Here is a 17,731-nt window from a genome sequence, read left to right on the forward strand (position 1 = left end):
AGAATTATGCTGGTGAAATTGATATTGGCTTTCATTCACTATGCTGTTGTTTATTCAGTATATAATCATTTTTGAGAAGCATGAAGGAGGGAGCAAATATGGATGAATAAAACAGTCCTGTTGAGCTTCATGTATATATATATATATATATATATATATATATATATATATATATATATATATATATGCAGGCATTCATGTGACGCACCAGTCTCCCTCTACCTGAACCCACCTTCATTCGACACCAGTCTCTACCTGAACCCAACTTCATTCACCAGTCTCTACCTGATTGATTGATTGAAAACGTTATTAACAGATTGCAGAATGGGTACAATACAGTACAGCTCCACCCCCCACACTGACTGCTTGCCTGGAGGAGACTAAAAGGCGTGGATGAACCACAGGTTTCGGCGTGGCTCAGGGGTAGAGCGGGGCGTCCAATGATCGAAGGGTTGGTGGTTCGAATCCCGCTCAAGCCCATGTCCATCCCATTGCCGTTGTGTCCTTGGGCAAGACACTTAACCTACTTGCCTCGTATGAATGTGTATGCATGTGAATGAATGTTGGTGGTGGTCGGAGGGGCCGTAAGCGTTGATTATTCGCCACGCTTCCGTGAGTCTGCCTCAGGGCAGCTCTGGCTGCAATTGTAGCTTACCACCACTGGTATGACTGTGTATGAACGAATAATGGACTCTGTGAAGCGCTCTGAGTCAGAGCAACAGTCAGTCAGAGAAGAGCGCTATATAAATCCAATCCATTATTATTATTATTATTACAGGTCAACAGCTCCAAAACGGAAGCCATGCTGGTTGGTACCCCACTCCAGGTCCGGTCATCCACCATCTCCTTCTCCAGCCAGGACATTCCTCTCTCCACCCATGTCACTAACTTGGGCGTGAAAATGGACCCCCACCTCTCATTCGAGACTCACATCAAATACATCTGCAAGACCTCTTTCTTTCACCTCAGGAACATCTCAAAACTCCGCTCCTCACTCACTCCGGCAGATTCTGAGAAACTTGTCCATGCCTTCGTCTCCTCCAGGCTGGACTATTGCAATGCACTCATCGGGATCCCTAGTAAAAGCATTCAAAAACTGCAGACCATCCAGAATAGCGCTGCTAGGATGGGTGATGAGGGTGCGCAAATATGACCACATCACCCACACCCTCAGATCACTTCACTGGCTCCCAGTGGAACACAGGATCGAGTACAAGGTCTCCCTCCTCACTCACCAGTGTGTACACGGTGGTGCCCCTGCCTACCTCAAGGAACTCCTCACCCCCCAGTCCTCCTCACTCTCCCTCCGCTCCGGCACAGCCTACCTCCTCAAAGCCCCCAGGACTAAGCTGCACACCATGGGCGATCAAGCCTTCTGCTCTGCCCAACCACCTGAGAGCACCACAAACTGTTAATACTTTTAAACGTGGACTCAAGACCTACCTTTTTAGAAAGGCCTTTTATTAGTTTTTATGTCTTATTCATGTTGTTCTGCTATGTGTTCTTCTTTCTTATATATCCATTTGTATTCTATTATTTTTAACATTTACATTTAGTCATTTAGCTGACGCTTTTATCCAAAGCGACTTACAAGTTCTGTACGACAAGTCATCTCGTCGTAACTCTGTAGCACTCCGAGACTCTCAGGAATGTAGGGTGCGTTATAAATTAAATGTATTATTATTATTATAGCTCAATACTAACGACTGCTAAGAGGATGAAGACCAGAAAAACATCAAGACATACAAATATACAGTACTGCGTAAGAAAAAGAGATCATAAAGAAATATATAGATCCAAAGGGGAAGAAACTGTAGATTGGAGTATTTTTTCCCTTTACATTTACATGGGCCCAGTTTCTAATCACAGCCACCCATAGGTGCCGTTTGAGCGGTTTTGAAGGAGGGCAGGGATTCACATTCCTTTACGACTGTGGGTAGGGCATTCCACATTATGTTTAGTCCCTTGTTTGAGCCGAATCCGTTTTGAACGTGATTTGTGGAACTCGCTCTGGTGTTGTGGTCGTGGACTTCAGACCATTAGGAAGTATTTCGACAGGTACATGGGTATCTTTGTGGTGTAGTGTATCTTGTAGACCAGGCCCATTGCAAGTTGCATACTCGGTCGTCTACTCTAAGCCATCCTAGAGATTTGTCAAAGTGGGCAGGGGTAAGGTGGGTTTTAGGAGTAAGGCCAAGCAGTAGTATGACCAGTTTGTTTTGTTTGTAGCCTTGTTTTTAGGGCCTTATACCATGAGGTGCAAGCATAGTCATAGAACCCTTTAACAAGCTAGCCTAGCTTAGCACAAGGACTGGAAGCAGTAGGTAGCAGCTAGCTCCGACAAAAGTGAAGAAATACAAGTTCCAACACCAAAACCGACTTAGAAAGATGGCAAAGTGCATTTCCCAAAATGTTCAAAACCTTTCCCATAGTAAAACAGCTCAATGTATTCACTGAAATTATAATTTTTTAATATCCAAATCAAAGACTCACCTTAATAATTTAGTTCAAACCATGGATGAATGTAGTATTTACATTTAGCTGATGCTTTTATGCAAAGAGACTTACAAGTTCTATACAACCAAGTTAGCAGGGTACAACTCAAGAAGCTATGAGCAAGTGGTATTGTTCTACCTACGGTGTCCAACTTTACACTCTTGCAGTAGGTAGTAATATAGGCACAGTAGAGTATTTTGCATCTAGTTATACATTTGCATGACAACAATCTAGATACACACACGCAGACCAGAATCAGTAAAACACAGTACAACAACAGAAACTTCAGAGGATTTATTCAACTGAATGTACAAAGATAATTTTGACTGAAAAGCAAACTTACTTAATACAAACAGGTTACTATGGAACGCAGACAGTCAATCAACCTTAAAACAATTTGTCCAGCAGACACTTTTATTAAAAAAAAACAAAAAACAAAATACAAAATCCAAACTATACAGCACCCCAGAGAGGGAGGTGTGAAGGGCGGAGGGGGAGGAGAGGAGCGAGAGGAGCAGCTCCTTCAGGGTCTGGGAGGCCTCATGCCGGGTGGGGGTGGTCCTGAAAAACATAACAGAACCAGTTCAGATCAGCCACTATGTCACTTGTTTCAAAAATCTAACCATAATTGAAAGCCGATTTTAAACGTTTAGTTTAAACTGTAATGTGTTCAAAACTGGAGTTAGCCGTTGCATTTCAGTCCGTTTCTAGTGTCCCCTAATGTAATCCAATACACATCCCGTGTCAGTAAGTGTGTGTGTACACACACACACACACACACACACACACACACACACACACACTAGTAGCCAGTCAGGCAGCACTGTGCTGAGTAACTACATCATATGAACACAAAGTGCATCAGAAGAGTAACTCTTCCACAAGGACATCCTGTAGATCCACCACCATGAAGAACATCAGTCAAACTATCAAAAACAAACCCATTTCCCACAACACGTCCATTATTGTGAAAAGTCATCAGCAACCAGAGACAGACAGGAGGATTCCTCAGGGAATCGCCAAGGAAACCGGGTGCCGCGGGTCCAAGAGAGCTCTACAGCTAGGGATGCCCCCCGGACCCCGATTCTAAACGGGACCCGGTACTAAATTAGAAAAAAACAGGAGTATTGATAAGCTCCGACATTATCGGTACTGCCATCGATACTCAAGAAATTAGTATTATTTTTTTTCCCAGAGGAATTTAAACGTTGCGAACCATCTCTCCTTTCTCTGTCTGCACGAGAAAGTATGGGTATACTTTACGAGAGTCGATGCCGACAACGCACGTTGCCACAAGTGCAACAAAACATTTGCCAGTAAGGGTGGCAATATGAGAAATGTATCAAAACATCTGTTGGCAAAACATAACATTAGTCTGCAGAAATGCGCCGTTTTCGACTGCTTTGCTCTCAGTGTTCCATCTGCATCCACGTCCACTGCAGGTAAGCCAAGATACAGAGTTAGCTAGGCTAAAATACAAATAGGCTAATAAATCAAATATAATTGCTTAGCTACAAATATATTTGAAAGATGACAACTTTTTATAGATGTCAGGCTGAGGCTGCAGCCACCATGTCCCAGCCCACCCCTCCTCCCTCTACCGGTCCCAGCCAAGCCCAAAGTCCCTTCACCCTAGCACAGGGGTCAGCAACCTTTACTATCAAAATAACCACTTTTCCCCCGTCCCACAAAATAAAATGCTCAGGGAGCCGCACAACCTATTTACCCTTAAAATGAAGAGAACACAGTGTATAACGTTTTATATATCCCCAAGCATATCCCACATTTAGTATAAAACGCCTGACAATTGCATACCCAAAGTAATTTGCGATTTATTATACTTTATACTTATAGCAGTTTGTTGCATTAATGGGATTATAAAGCAACAAAAAGAATTGTTTTGACTTTTTATTGCCGTTTTTACCTGTTATAACAAAGGAAAACCTCAAACTCTTATGGGGGAAAAATACTGGCTGTGTAGACCTATTTTTAAATAAAACAGAGGAGACAAAACACTGGTGTCTGTAGACCGACTTTGAAATAAAACCCTGAACTATACAGGTATATTTGAGTCCTTCCCTTATTTGTGGAACATTTATAAAATAAAAAGTTGTCTACTTTGAAAAAAGACTACCATGTGTAGACCTACTTTGAAATAAAACACAGAAAGAGAAAAAACACTGGCATCTGTAGACCTACTTTGAAATAAAACCCTGAACTATGCAGCTCTATTAGAGTCCTTCCCTTATTTGGCAAAAATCTATAAAATAAAAAGTAAGTTTTTCGTTGTTCGCAAATTTCGCACCACATATCAGGCACACAGGTAAGCCCTTTGTTGACTAAATATTTTTTCATTTCAGTGGCACAGTATGACATCGATCTCCAAAAAAAGAAAAAAAAAGAAAAGTTAAATTATTTTTTTGCCAGGGAGCCGCAGCTGACTAAAGAGCCGCATGCGCAGGTTGCCGACCCCTGCCCTAGCAGCGCTGCTAGAGGAAGGACGACAGAGGATAGGGTGAACGAGTGTCACAGGGTTACTGTTGCTGAAGAAATAATATTTATTTATAAAGTTATAAATAATAAAGCAATGCCAATTCTGTTCTTAATTAATTGTTTTTTCCCCTTGCAAAATAATCAAAAAGAACCGATAAGAGTATCGATAAAGTATCGAACCATTAAGCAGTATGGATAAGAGTAGTAGTATCGATCCCCAACGCAAACCAGGTCACAACACTCGTTTCTATAGCAACAGACTCACCTCTCATGCCAGGGGGCGGCGGTCTCATGCCAGGAGGTGGCATTCCCATTGGTGCTCCACGGCCAGGGGGCATTCCCATTGGAGGGCCCATTGGCGGTCGCATGCCAGGGGGCGGGCCCATCATACCTGAAAAAAAGATTACATAGTATTTAAAAAAAATAGTAACAGCCAAAAATCTAAACGGTTTACAAATCAGTGTTCAACTGAAGCCCTGCCCCGTGTGCTCCACCGAAACCACATGTTGGCAACTAAGTGTATAAACTAAGAGCTATGGCAGCTGGCTTACCATCACACTTTGCTGAGAATTACATTTAAAAAAAATTGCTGAAAGTGGTATTTTGTTCAAATAAGTTAAATAGCTCTACATTCCAACAGAAGTGACATGAAGTCTTTAACATGGGTCTCCAGCGTGAATACCAAGCCGCATTTCTCGGAGACGCTCTCCGATTGGCCGACGTCTGTTTCTATACTGGTTAAGCTTAGGCACTCTTCGAAGTTGGTTATGGTTAGAATTTGTCTTAAGCATGGCGATAGAACACCAGGTAGTTTGCAGGCTGTTTGACGTGGAAATGGGCAAAGACAGAGCTCGTCACGGATTGGCCAAACGCGTCAGTGGCCAATCAGAGAGCGTCAGTCAGTGCCAATCAGAGAGAGTCTCAGAGAAATGTGGCTTGGTTTGGTATACACGCGGGTATCCCAGTCCCCCCGCTCTGCAGTAAACAGGAAATGCATGTTCTGGTATCCCGTTTCAACTTTATCCAATCAGGAGAGAGAGCCCTAGATTTTATTTATTTCAAGAGATCTTGCCAAACCAGATTTTCGTACTGCTCTGGCAGATTATTTGACTCGTTTCAAGCTCATATTTGCTTAAAACTTTTTATCAGACCATTGTGTGGAGTATTCGCTCCCGATTGGATACAAAGGGAACGGGATACCAGAAAAAGTGCTTACTGCAGAGGGTCGGACTGGGAGAACCATGTTACAGACCAAACACGCCACATCAGTGATGGCTGTCAGAATGTAGAGATCATTTAACACGTGTAGTGTAGACCACCTAAACATTCTTCACAGCCTTGGTGTACCATAGTTAAGTAGCACACCTAAAGGATTACACCCAATAACACCGGTTCTGGTACGTAGTCATGACGATGAGACCTACCAGGAGGCGGGGCTCCTCGGCCCATGGGTGGCGGCCCTCCTCTGCCAGGAGGGTACTGGGTGGGGGCCCCTGCTATGCTGGCCCCAGCTGCAGCTGCTGCCACTGTTCCTCTGCCCTGGGGGGTCATCACCTAGACACAAGACCGAGCACATTAATTACACAGCGCACATGTAGATATACACATTAATGCTAAGGCTTTAAAACTGTGTAGGCCCCAGGCCTAGAACTGCACCCTGAGAGGGAGGTTTGCCCTGAGTGGGAGGTTCAAAGGGTCAAAGTGGGTAACAAACAGGAGGGAAGACTGTCAAGTTTTAAACTGTGGATACCAAACAGAGAAGGTAAAGACGACTTTTAACTGTTGAACAGTAATCGAGAAATATTTTATTGCACTGACGATCTACAATACTATTATATTGCACTGCACTATTTTACAATTTTTTTTCTGTCCATTTTATCTTACTCTTTATTATTGTCCATTTAAAACTGAACAAACCATAAACAAGGTGGCCTGTTGGGATGTTAGATCCTAATGTGGTAAAATGATTTTATATGTCTGCACTTGATGTGCTGATTTTTCTGTTGTGAAGCACTTTGAGCTGCAGTTTCTGTATGAAAGGTGCTATACAAATAAAGTTTATTATTAATGATGTAGATATACACACTAATGGTGTAGATATACACAGTAACAATGTAGATACAGAGTGATATAATACAGGACTATGTTTAGATAGTAAGTAATTGACAGAGTTGTGAGTTCTGATGCTGGAGGTTGAAGACACCTCAGAGCACAAAGGAATACAAATATGATGGGTTTTTAAACTTTACCTCGTTGTGGTCTATGGTTTTATAATTTATGCATGACTATTGGCTGTGCATTTATTATAAAAAGTAACTAAACTCAGAATCCATATACATGATGGAAGTAAGTTGGAAGAATTGTTGGGGAAAGCGTAATATTTTACATCAAATTGGTTTAGGATATTTCACATACTTCAGGTGGTCAGAACATTTGAGGATCAGTTAAGACTTTGTAGGAGGATAACCCCCCCGACACAAATACAAACATTACATACACAAGTTGCCAATCACAAACCACACCATTCACATACACAACCATTCACAAACCACACACGCATCCATTCAACAGACGGCCTAGTTACCTGTTGTGAAGGCCCGCCCACCCCTCTGACCGGCCCTGCGAGGCCTGCGGGGGCCTGAGGCATGGGAGCTCCTGCTGGAACGCCTCTACCTGCTGCCCGGCCCACACCAGCTCCACCGGCCACGCCCGCCAGCGGCACCCTGGCAATACCAGTCTGGAGAGAGAGACAAGAGAGGACATCTTCCAGGTTACCAAAAGGTAAAACATTCATCTACATGGGGTCATCATCCAAGATAACTTATAGTTCTGTGTATTTAGAGTTCCGCTTGTGGAGCAGAGGGTTGTAGTTTGCTTACAAGAGAAAACTTGCCAACACCACGTAAATCATGAGAAACAGTTACGGTACTTTACTTAATCAGCAGTGACTCGAGCCCCACTCCTGAATAATGAGGAAGTCATCTCGTCTCTTAATTATAGACAGTCAATAAAACGGAATACGAGCCGCAAACATCCTCAGAGGCTTCTTACACTGCAGGTTTACTGCACAAAGTTGCACCCGAGCGTTTTAAAGATGTTGCTTTTCTTCAGAGATACATAATCAGTCACATGTCACATCAGACCGTTCGCTTTTGGCATGAACGGTCACCTGCAAATGCAGTCACGCGACATTACGTAGCTCCGTTTGAGGAAAAGCCATTTGCAAACGGTGCAGAGATCACAAATAATCTAGTGAATATTTCAAAGTCAGACCTACGTCTTTATGTGTTGAGTTTAGACCCAAGTCTTTATGTGTTGAGTTTAGACCCAAGTCTTTATGACACGTCTGTGTCGAGTTTACTTTAGACCTACATCTTTAGGAGGAGGTCCCTCCACCGTCATGGAGACCAGGTTCTCTCCTCGGAGCAGCACCAGTCCCAGGACCCTCTTCTCCTCACGCTCTGGCTGCTTGGAGTTCTTAGGCCTGGAGACAAACACAGTAAAACATCACTAACCCAGAAGACCGTAAAACTTGACTAACCTTGGAGACAAAGTAAACACGGTAACAAATAGAAAATAACGGCTGGTCATCTACTTGAGGTCAAACTTACTTGATCTTCCTGAACTCGTCACAGTCACAGAGGATGAGGTTCATGTGTTTGTCGAAGGCCTTGAAGGTTCCGATGAAGATCCTCCCGTCCTGCAGGATGCACTTCATCCTGAAGTCGATGTGCTGCAGCATCTTGCTGCTCTTGCCCACCGTCTGTAGGGGGGGGGGGGGGGGGGGGGCAGAGGAGGTCAGGGAGGGAAGGTGGGGACAGAGGAGGTCAGGGAGGGAAGGTGGGGACAGAAGAGGTCAGGGAGGGAAGGTGGGGACAGAAGAGGTCAGGGAGGGAAGGTGGGGACAGAAGAGGTCAGGGAGGGAAGGTGGGGACAGAAGAGGTCAGGGAGGGAAGGTGGGGACAGAAGAGGTCAGGGAGGGAAGGTGGGGACAGAAGAGGTCAGGGAGGGAAGGTGGGGACAGAAGAGGTCAGGGAGGGAAGGTGGGGACAGAAGAGGTCAGGGAGGGAAGGTGGGGACAGAAGAGGTCAGGGAGGGAAGGTGGGGACAGAAGAGGTCAGGGAGGGAAGGTGGGGACAGAAGAAGTCAGGGAGGGAAGGTGGGGACAGAAGAGGTCAGGGAGGGAAGGTGGGGACAGAAGAGGTCAGGGAGGGAAGGTGGGGACAGAAGAGGTCAGGGAGGGAAGGTGGGGACAGAAGAAGTCAGGGAGGGAAGGTGGGGACAGAAGAGGTCAGGGAGGGAAGGTGGGGACAGAAGAGGTCAGGGAGGGAAGGTGGGGACAGACAGAAGAGGTCAGGGAGGGAAGGTGGGGACAGAAGAGGTCAGGGAGGGAACAGACAGAAGAGGTCAGGGAGGGAAGGTGGGGACAGACAGAAGAGGTCAGGGAGGGAACAGACAGAAGAGGTCAGGGAGGGAAGGTGGGGGCAGACAGAAGAGGTCAGGGAGATGAGTATCCAGCTCGGTACAGACTCAGTCGTTCTGCCATCACAGTGGTTGTTATGGTTCTGTTGGCTTGTTTTAAACCAGAGTTCACATTATCTTCACCAACAAAACCAGACATTTGATGTTTAGAGTAACAATGAAACTCAATAAGTAGAGGTCAAATCGGCTACTGTAGCCTAGTTAGTCTAAAGGACATATGATGATACACCAGCTAACACAGCTGAGGCATGATTAGCTGGCTCGCGGTATTTGTATCGCTTCATATTCTACCCGTCTGTAGCGGCCAGCGTCCTCTTCTAGCCCCTTTCGTGACTGCGATGCAAGCCAGGGGCTGGAATTCGTATTAGAGCCCCTGGCTTGCATCGCAGTCACGAAAGGGGCTGCCTACGTCCTCTTCTATGCTGCGGCATGCTGGGGGGGCTACATCAACTCGAGGGACACCAACAAAGTGAACAAGCTAGTGAGGAAGGCTAGCTCCGTGGTGATCACACAGTTGTAATGAATGAAGTGTAACGTGAATATCTGTGTAATCTTATCATAGACTTGGATCAGTTGTAATGAATGAAGTGTGTAACATGAATATCTTTGTCATAGACTTGAATGAATGGGTATAGGTTGTGCTCGGTAGCCTCTCAACCACTATTATACTAGGATTAACCAGGAGTTCTATTAGCTAGCATTGTGCCAACGTCGAATGCATTTGTTTGAGTAAAATGGACACGTTGAATGTGCATCAGACCACTTGTATTGATCAATAGCATCGTCAATGCGCCTTCGACGACTGTTTACCCACCAAACAATGGCGCTCATGTTAGCAGGACGCTAGCTAGCTACTAGCCTAACGGAACGTAAACCAATCCCGGTCACCCTCTTTATCTGGGAACGCCCAAACCCAACTTCGGTCACGCCCCATCTTGCGCGGCATTCTGGATCTTTCCTCACAGCCCCACCAGATTTTCACGTCGAAAGGTAGGTGATATGAAATCATACTTATTTTAGAGTATATATATCAAATTTCATGAGTATTCATCTATATTTAGTCATCTAAAGACTACTAGATGTGAACGTTTGTACCACTGCAACGTTATAATTGTTCGAATGTGTTCGGGGCGACGCTGATTTCCAAGTAAAAGTAGCTTCCTGTTCCTTAAACACGAACTCCCACTCGCCCCAAGATGAAGTCAGATTGTTTGGTTATGTTGCTAGCATATATAGCCAGTGTTTTGTCCGACGAAATGTGTTGTACATTTGTAATCTTAATAAGAGATCTAAGTTTGTCTGAACGAGTGATGAACTGAGGTTGCGCGAAAATAATCGAAGGGAGAACAATAATTTTCGCGGGGAAAATAATGAACTGGTTTTCTCTCTCTCTCTCTCTCTCTCTCTCAATCTCTGTATAAAAAAACATCTGAAGCAGTGACAAAGTCAGACAACAGACACGGTAGGTTTGTGTGTGCTTGTTTGTTTCTCTACAGGTGAATGGAGGTGTGTGTGTGTGTGTGTGTGAGGCTGCCATGCTGAACTGGGTGAAGGTAAGGTTGTGTGTGTGTTTGCATGTCTGGTAATATTTCAGCATAATCATTTTGGTTTCATGCTCATTCATATTCAAGTTCATTAACAAAAGGCAAGATGTTCTTGATACCTTCCATTGTTCTGCATCTTTTCATCAGAATTTCACTCATATCCAACAAACCATAGCAATAAACTAAATTCATCATTGAGGTCAACAACCTCCTTATCCATATTCAAAAAAACAATTCAAATCTAATTTAATTTCATCATAAATCACTCACATAAGTTCCCTCCTAGCACTGTTTTTTTTAAATAATGTGCTAAATAAATCAAATAAAATAAACTCGTCAGTCGTACAATAATAATAAAGTTCATATTATTTTACTTTCTTGTTTAAAATATTTTTGTGTGTTTGCAGAGCATGCCTAATATCCGGCAAATGCGGAAGAGGGAGAGGAAGGTGCGTCTGTGGACCCAGGAGGCCATGGATCAGGCCATTGCAGAGGTCAGAGCAGGCAGGTGGAGTGCGAGGCGGGCAGCCACGTTGTTCGAGGTCCCTAAGTCCAGCCTGATCGACCGACTCAGCGGAAAGGTGTCTCTGGCCTGCAACATCGGCCGGGGCACCTATCTGACCCCTGAAGATGAGAGTTCCCTGGTGGAGTACTGCTTGTACTCTGCCAGTTATGGGTTTCCGCTGACGAGGTCGCAGGTCCTGGCCCACGCCCTGGCCATCTATAACCTCCGTCACCCAGGGAACCTAAAAACATCCCTTGGCCAGGGGTGGTGGATCAATTTTAGGGAGAGGCAACACCATCGCCTCACGATCCGGATCCCGGACACCATTGACCGTGGGAGGGCAGCCTGCGCTAAGAGGGGGGCCATAGAAGAATACTTCAAGCTCCTCACCAGCACCATGGAGGAGCACGGGCTGAGGGAGAAACCCCGTCATATTTACAACTGTGACGAGACGGGGTTTCAGATGGACTCCAACCGGAGGAAGGTCGTTGTGCCCCGTGGGACGAAGCACGCCTACAGGCAGGCCCAGGGAACCAGGGAACACATCACGGTCCTGGCCTGCCTGTTTTTTGAGTTTGTCAGGGCAAACTTATGAATTGTTATTTATTTTGTAAAAAATTTGCTGATTTTATACAAATTGCTGTGGGGCATTTTGAACTGTGGTCCATGTGTGAAAAGTACTATATAGATAGTTATTCATATTTATTACATGGCGTTTTCACATTCGCCGAAATGCTTGCTTGTGATTGGTCAATAGCCCGTGTCAGAGGTCCGTTATCACACAATAATGACCGCTGTGGGACAATAATGACCGCTGTGCGCAGCTGTTCGCAATCAAGCCCACTACAACACTGTATCAGTGCTGCTCAGCATATGCACAGCTGCACTCAGTCATGCAATCAGACCAGAGACCTGCCGGCTGCCGATAATAATAATCACTTTATTTGGGCTGACAGAGCCACAGAACAACTGCGTCTTCATTTGATCTAGTCTTGTCGATGAATTAGGTATATTGTTAGTAAGTTAGCCATGTAATAAGCGGGATAATGTATAGCTTTACTCGATCATTGTCGCAAAATAATTGACCTTCACTGACGTTTAAAACACCTCAGCGCTGCGCCTCGGTATTTTAAACTCCGTGTCGGTCAATTATTTTGCGACAATGACCTCGTAGCTATACATTATCCCTTACTTATTATTGGACCTTGGTATATTGTAATCAAGCAGCGTCATAATAATAAATTTCTTTTTAACTGCAGGTCACACCACCAAGAGGCAGAAGCTGGGGATCTGGCGGTGTGGCCGGTGTAAAAAGGCGAACCCCCCTGTGGACTCTGAGGGTTTGGTGTCGTGGGTCCAGTGTGACAACTGTCACAAATGGTTCCACACCATGTGTGTCCAGTGGGAGGAGGAGGAGGACGAAGATGCTAGTTTCTGGTGTTACTGGTGTTTGGATGAATGAGTGTATGAATGAGTGAGCGAATGAAAAAATTTATAAATATGTATGGTGTGCTGTAAATAGTTATTGTTCTAAGTTATGTTTATTGTATTTTTTATATAATGTTTATAAAATTTTATGAAGTGCTGGCTGTTGTGTTAAATTTGTCATATTTTTGTTGAAAACACATGTACTCACAAATGTTAATGTGACAAGTGATTGTGATTAATATTTTGTTTGTTAGACAAATAAAATGGGGATGTTGTTTGCTCCTGAGATGAGATGGTAGACAAACGACACTACCTTCCAGCTGACAGTAGATGGCAGCATTGATTTTAAAGGATGAAAACAGGTTCAAACAAAAGAACTCCATTTTCCAAGACCTTTTTTCACAGTTCACAGGTCAGCAGGTCGGTAAAAGTTGATGAAAATGCGATCTGAACACAGGAGCGTTAAACTATGAATGCGCCCTCACGTCACCTCAGTACAGTGACCGTGAATGGCCACCTAATTATCATAATTAAAGTGCATCATTAGCATTATGTTTGTTGTCTAAAGGGAACTAAAATGGTAAAATTTAAGTTTTTAAATGATATCCGCATATATAGGACAAATAAAACAGCGTTGTTTTGTAAAAAACTCCAATGAAAACGGCGCAAGGTACGTAATATTCGCTATTGTTATGCAAATGTGATAGAATCCTATAAAACGGTGGACGCACTTGGGCACTGTGACGTTAACTCACCAGGAAGTAAAGCGCAACGTGACCAACTGTGTGTAGATGTATCGAGCCTGCAGTAACTAGTAGCTATACAAATACAATAAAAAAAATAAAGTAAAGCCAGGCTGTTCAAACGTGTGAATGAATGAGTTCAACAACGGGCCCACAGACAAGGAACGTTAGCGGTACGTCGCTCTTACGTTGTTCCACCGGGTGGGCAGATTTTAAGAAAATTTCAATCGCCGTGATACAAAATGATGTACTGAATTCAACAAACATGAGTTAAAACACAGGTTATTAAAATCTTACCATGGTTGCGGTTCTGATGGCTCCGATATAGATCGGATTTCGCCAACAAACTCAAAAAATTGACCCGCGAAGATCCCGATTGGGCTTTGCCTGGTCGGCCTTTTCAGCGAGATATACCGGAAGTGACAGTGGCGGGTGAGCAACGTGCTAAATCGTCCGCTGCTACTGGGGTCATAGATATATTGGGGTTCCCAATAGGGTCCAGCTGCAGCGCCGGATGATCCTCTCACTGGGCAAGCCTGTGGCAGCCACAGAGGGCGCGCGCTGATGTACGTCTGGCATAAAGTACGAACCTACTTTCTATAGAAGCAGCTGTGAGGTGCGTGTGTTATTGGATTGATTGATTGATTGAACATTTTATTAATGTCCGCCTTGTTTCGAACTGGTTATTGATTGATTGATTGATTGAAAACTTTATTAACAGATTACAGAATGGGTACAGTACAGTACAGCTCAATACATACAATTGTTAAGGGGATGCAGACCAGAGAAATACTTTCGTCTTGTTTACATCAGGGTCCCCCATTTTCAATTCATCGTAACATATATGACATACATGACATACAGATAGACAGTACTGCTACATCTATACATTTATGACATACCAGATTTGCAAATACAGTACTGTTTGTGATACGAAAAGAGTCCAGAAAAGAGAGTATATACATTTGACATAGAAACTGTACATTGGAGGAGGTTGGGGGGGGGGGGGGGGGGGTTGGGTAGGAGGAGTGGGTGGGGGACACTGTACAACTGAACAAGCAAAACTGTACATTGGAATATTGACAAGAACATACTTGGTCATTTACTGTACATTGGGGGGGGGTTGCGTTAGGACATTTACAGGGGCCAGTTTTGAATTGCAGTCTCCCGTAGGTGTTTTTTGAGAGTGTTTTTGAAAGTGGGTAGTGATTCACATTCCTTTACAGCTTTGGGTAGGGCGTTCCACATTGATGTGGCATAATTGCGAAACGTGTTTAGTCCCTTGTTTGAGCCGAATCTGGGTTTAACATGATTTGTGGAGCTCCCTCTGGTGTTGTGATCGTGGTATTCACTGACCTTTGGGAAGTATTTTGACATTGGGTACCTTGGTCGTGCTTAGGGCCTCTTTCGAAGCCGCCCTCTTTCGAAGTCGGTTATGCTTAGAGTTTGGAATCAGGGCTGGTGGTCTATCGCCCTGCTCTAAAGATAAACTCTAAGCATGTGTGTTGTGAAGGGCCAGATTAAACCGAATATATATATTTATTTATATATATATATATTTAATTGTATTTGTATATTCTCTAATATTCCCTGATATCCCTTGTATATTCCTTGTACAATATGCATTGAATATCCATTCTAGCCTACTGAACATCCCATAATAGTCTCCATTCTACTATTGGTCGAGACCTTGGTGCCAGGCTGCCATACCCCTCAGACCCAGTTCAAACGTACCGCTCGACATGTACGAACAAGTCCTAGTTCCGCGTAGGAATTTGGCTACCGCACCACTAATGGGACTATTTGTTCATAGTGCGTATATATACTGCGCTACTAAAGTAGGACTTTCTTTTCAGTCCAGTTTCTTACCCTCCAATAGAGTCACAGACGTAAAGCCTCCCGCGACGCCACGTGTGGGAGTAAGGCCAAGTTCGCCTACCATCGGTATTGAGACATCGTGTATATTAATATTTGAATAGTCATATTTGGCACTATATCGTCGAGTTGGACGTAGTCTATTAAGCTAATAATAGTCTGTTAATGTATAGTGCTTCGTGCGGTGAGAATACTACCGTAGTCAGTACCCCATCGTTTCGGGCAGAGAACTGGCTGCTTACCCAGGGTGGTTGACCCTATGTGAAGCTGCACCCGAGGAGCCCCAGAGCCGACGAGCGAGTGGACCTGTATACCGGATTATTCTACCGACGACAGCCCGCCTTCCCAGGCACGGATTATGCTTTGGATACTTTGATTATTCCATGGATAAAGACCCCCGACACTGCCGTGTGTTGGAACCCCCCCCCCTGGAGAGGACGCAAGGTGAGGAGACGCTCTGCAAGACGAGGTCGCTTCACGTCTCTCCCCCGTGGACCGGAGAGAGCCGGCCCACAAAGAGTCCACCTGCTTTCATCTGTGGTCCAAGGATCACCGGCGCATTGAACGGCACTACAGTGGGTTCACCTGGGATACCCTTGGCCGGACGAGGCAGCCGGATTCTACCCTCCCCCCCCTCCTACTCCTGTCGGCTTACAAGCGACCGGATTAACCCCCTCTAGTGTATCTAGTATAATCATTAAAGTATCATTGCTGTTATTCCTAAACTATTCCAGGTCGTATATTTACCACCTGCGCCATCAGAGATTGGACATTCTCTATTGATATACCGACGAATACTCCTTGCCATAAAAGTGCATACTATTTCAATTCATAAATGTAATTAAGTGATTAAGTGCTTACTCTACACACCATCGCTGTGTAGAAATAAAGACCTGTTTCTAATTCGTACATTTGTGTTGGATCCGTTTCATCTACGTGAGAGTGTTCATGATAATATATTTATGCCGTGTACTGGGTGGCCGAATATTAAGTACAAAGGTAGTGGTAGTAAGTATCATATCTAGTAATACAGTCAGGGAATTGTACCCCTCAGTTACAATTGGTCCTTCGAGCCGGAGGGTAATTAGTGTAATATTAATATAGTGTTATTAATATTGAAATGGCCTATGATGAACACTCCACGAAACGATCCTCCTAACCAACGCCCGCAGCGCGAACGACGGCTCCCTCAGTACTTAGAGGCTTACGCTGTCAGTCAACAACCTAGTCTTCTACTAACAGTAAACGCGGTAAAACTAGAAAGTAAAAGTATGTCTAACCCCAACGCCCAGACTACCCCGACCATAGAGGCCCCTACGGGCTCTAATGTAACTGACCAAGTTCACGGTGGGGACCAGTGGGAACCAGACATGACTTCACACCCCGCCAGTACTGAAGAAGTAGTCCCCGATGAGTCCCGGGAGGAATACAACGCTACCGAGAGAGAACTCGGCACGGAAGAAGACGGGGAGAGCACCGTGGAGATAGAGCTCCAAGGCTCCGCAAGGAGTACCCCGAGGGAAGGCTCCCCTATACAACCGCCTTCTCCAGAGGCAGAGAGGACCCTACAGCAGGCCTTCCTCATCAGCCTGAACGCCGCTGCTGAACGCGACCGACTGCAGATCCAGCAGCGAAGCGAACACGAGCAGATACGTCTAGAAATAAGACGCATTCAGATGGAAGAGAATGTGGCCCGAGAACGAGCCGGTGCTCAACGGGACGCAGCGCGCGACAGACAGCAGTCGCAACTAATAGAACAGCTGATCAGACGGACAACACCCTCTCCCTCCGCCAGAGGCTCCAGGAACTCGTCTAGACACACCTCCAGGGCGGCATCCCCTAGCCGAGTAAACAACCCTGAACTTGACCAACAGACGAGGTCTATACCCCCCACAGACCACCTCCCCCCACCGGTCCAAGCGAGACCTAGCAACCGGGAAGGAGCAGCATATCCTGCGGAGAGGCTAAACCAGAGACTACAAGCACTGGATGACCTAACTGAAGACGAAGAGGAAGAGGAGGAGAACCACGCCCGAAGACAGCACAGTACTCTACCGGACCAGGAGGTCCGGTACAGCCCAGGCTATACTCCCGCGGAGCTGCGCTACAGACCCCCGACTCTATACACGGGTGAGCACGACGCACGACCCGCACCGAGGAACAGC

At 45.1% G+C, this 17,731-nt stretch overlaps 2 protein-coding genes across 2 annotated transcripts; one reads left to right on the plus strand and one right to left on the minus strand.

Annotated features, from left to right (window-relative positions):
- Positions 1-2,775: 2,775 nt before the first annotated feature.
- On the minus strand, positions 2,776-14,145 carry snrpb (small nuclear ribonucleoprotein polypeptides B and B1). The gene is made up of 7 exons (XM_084317213.1): positions 13,989-14,145; positions 8,601-8,752; positions 8,362-8,473; positions 7,574-7,726; positions 6,414-6,543; positions 5,255-5,380; positions 2,776-3,057 (listed from the first exon to the last, which is right to left on the minus strand). The coding sequence occupies exons 1-7, from the start codon at positions 13,989-13,991 to the stop codon at positions 3,020-3,022; spliced, it is 714 nt and encodes a 237-aa protein (XP_084173339.1). The 5' UTR covers positions 13,992-14,145; the 3' UTR covers positions 2,776-3,019.
- On the plus strand, positions 10,444-12,115 carry LOC311230686 (uncharacterized protein; the record flags this gene model as incomplete). Its single annotated transcript, XM_084317047.1, has 3 exons — positions 10,444-10,461; positions 10,968-11,024; positions 11,423-12,115. The coding sequence occupies exons 2-3, from the start codon at positions 11,007-11,009 to the stop codon at positions 12,113-12,115; spliced, it is 711 nt and encodes a 236-aa protein (XP_084173173.1). The 5' UTR covers positions 10,444-10,461; positions 10,968-11,006.
- Positions 14,146-17,731: the final 3,586 nt, after the last annotated feature.

This window comes from Notolepis coatsorum, assembly GCF_963971535.1.
Source record: "Notolepis coatsorum genome assembly, chromosome: 6".
NCBI classification, from domain to species: Eukaryota; Metazoa; Chordata; class Actinopteri; order Aulopiformes; family Paralepididae; genus Notolepis; species Notolepis coatsorum.

Coding starts and splice junctions, on each gene's coding strand:
- snrpb (XM_084317213.1), bottom strand. Junction 7,727..8,361: donor AGGGACCTCCTCCTAAAGAT/GTAGGTCTAAAG, acceptor CTCTCTCTCCAG/ACTGGTATTGCCAGGGTGCC. Junction 5,381..6,413: donor CCGAGGAGCCCCGCCTCCTG/GTAGGTCTCATC, acceptor TCTTTTTTTCAG/GTATGATGGGCCCGCCCCCT.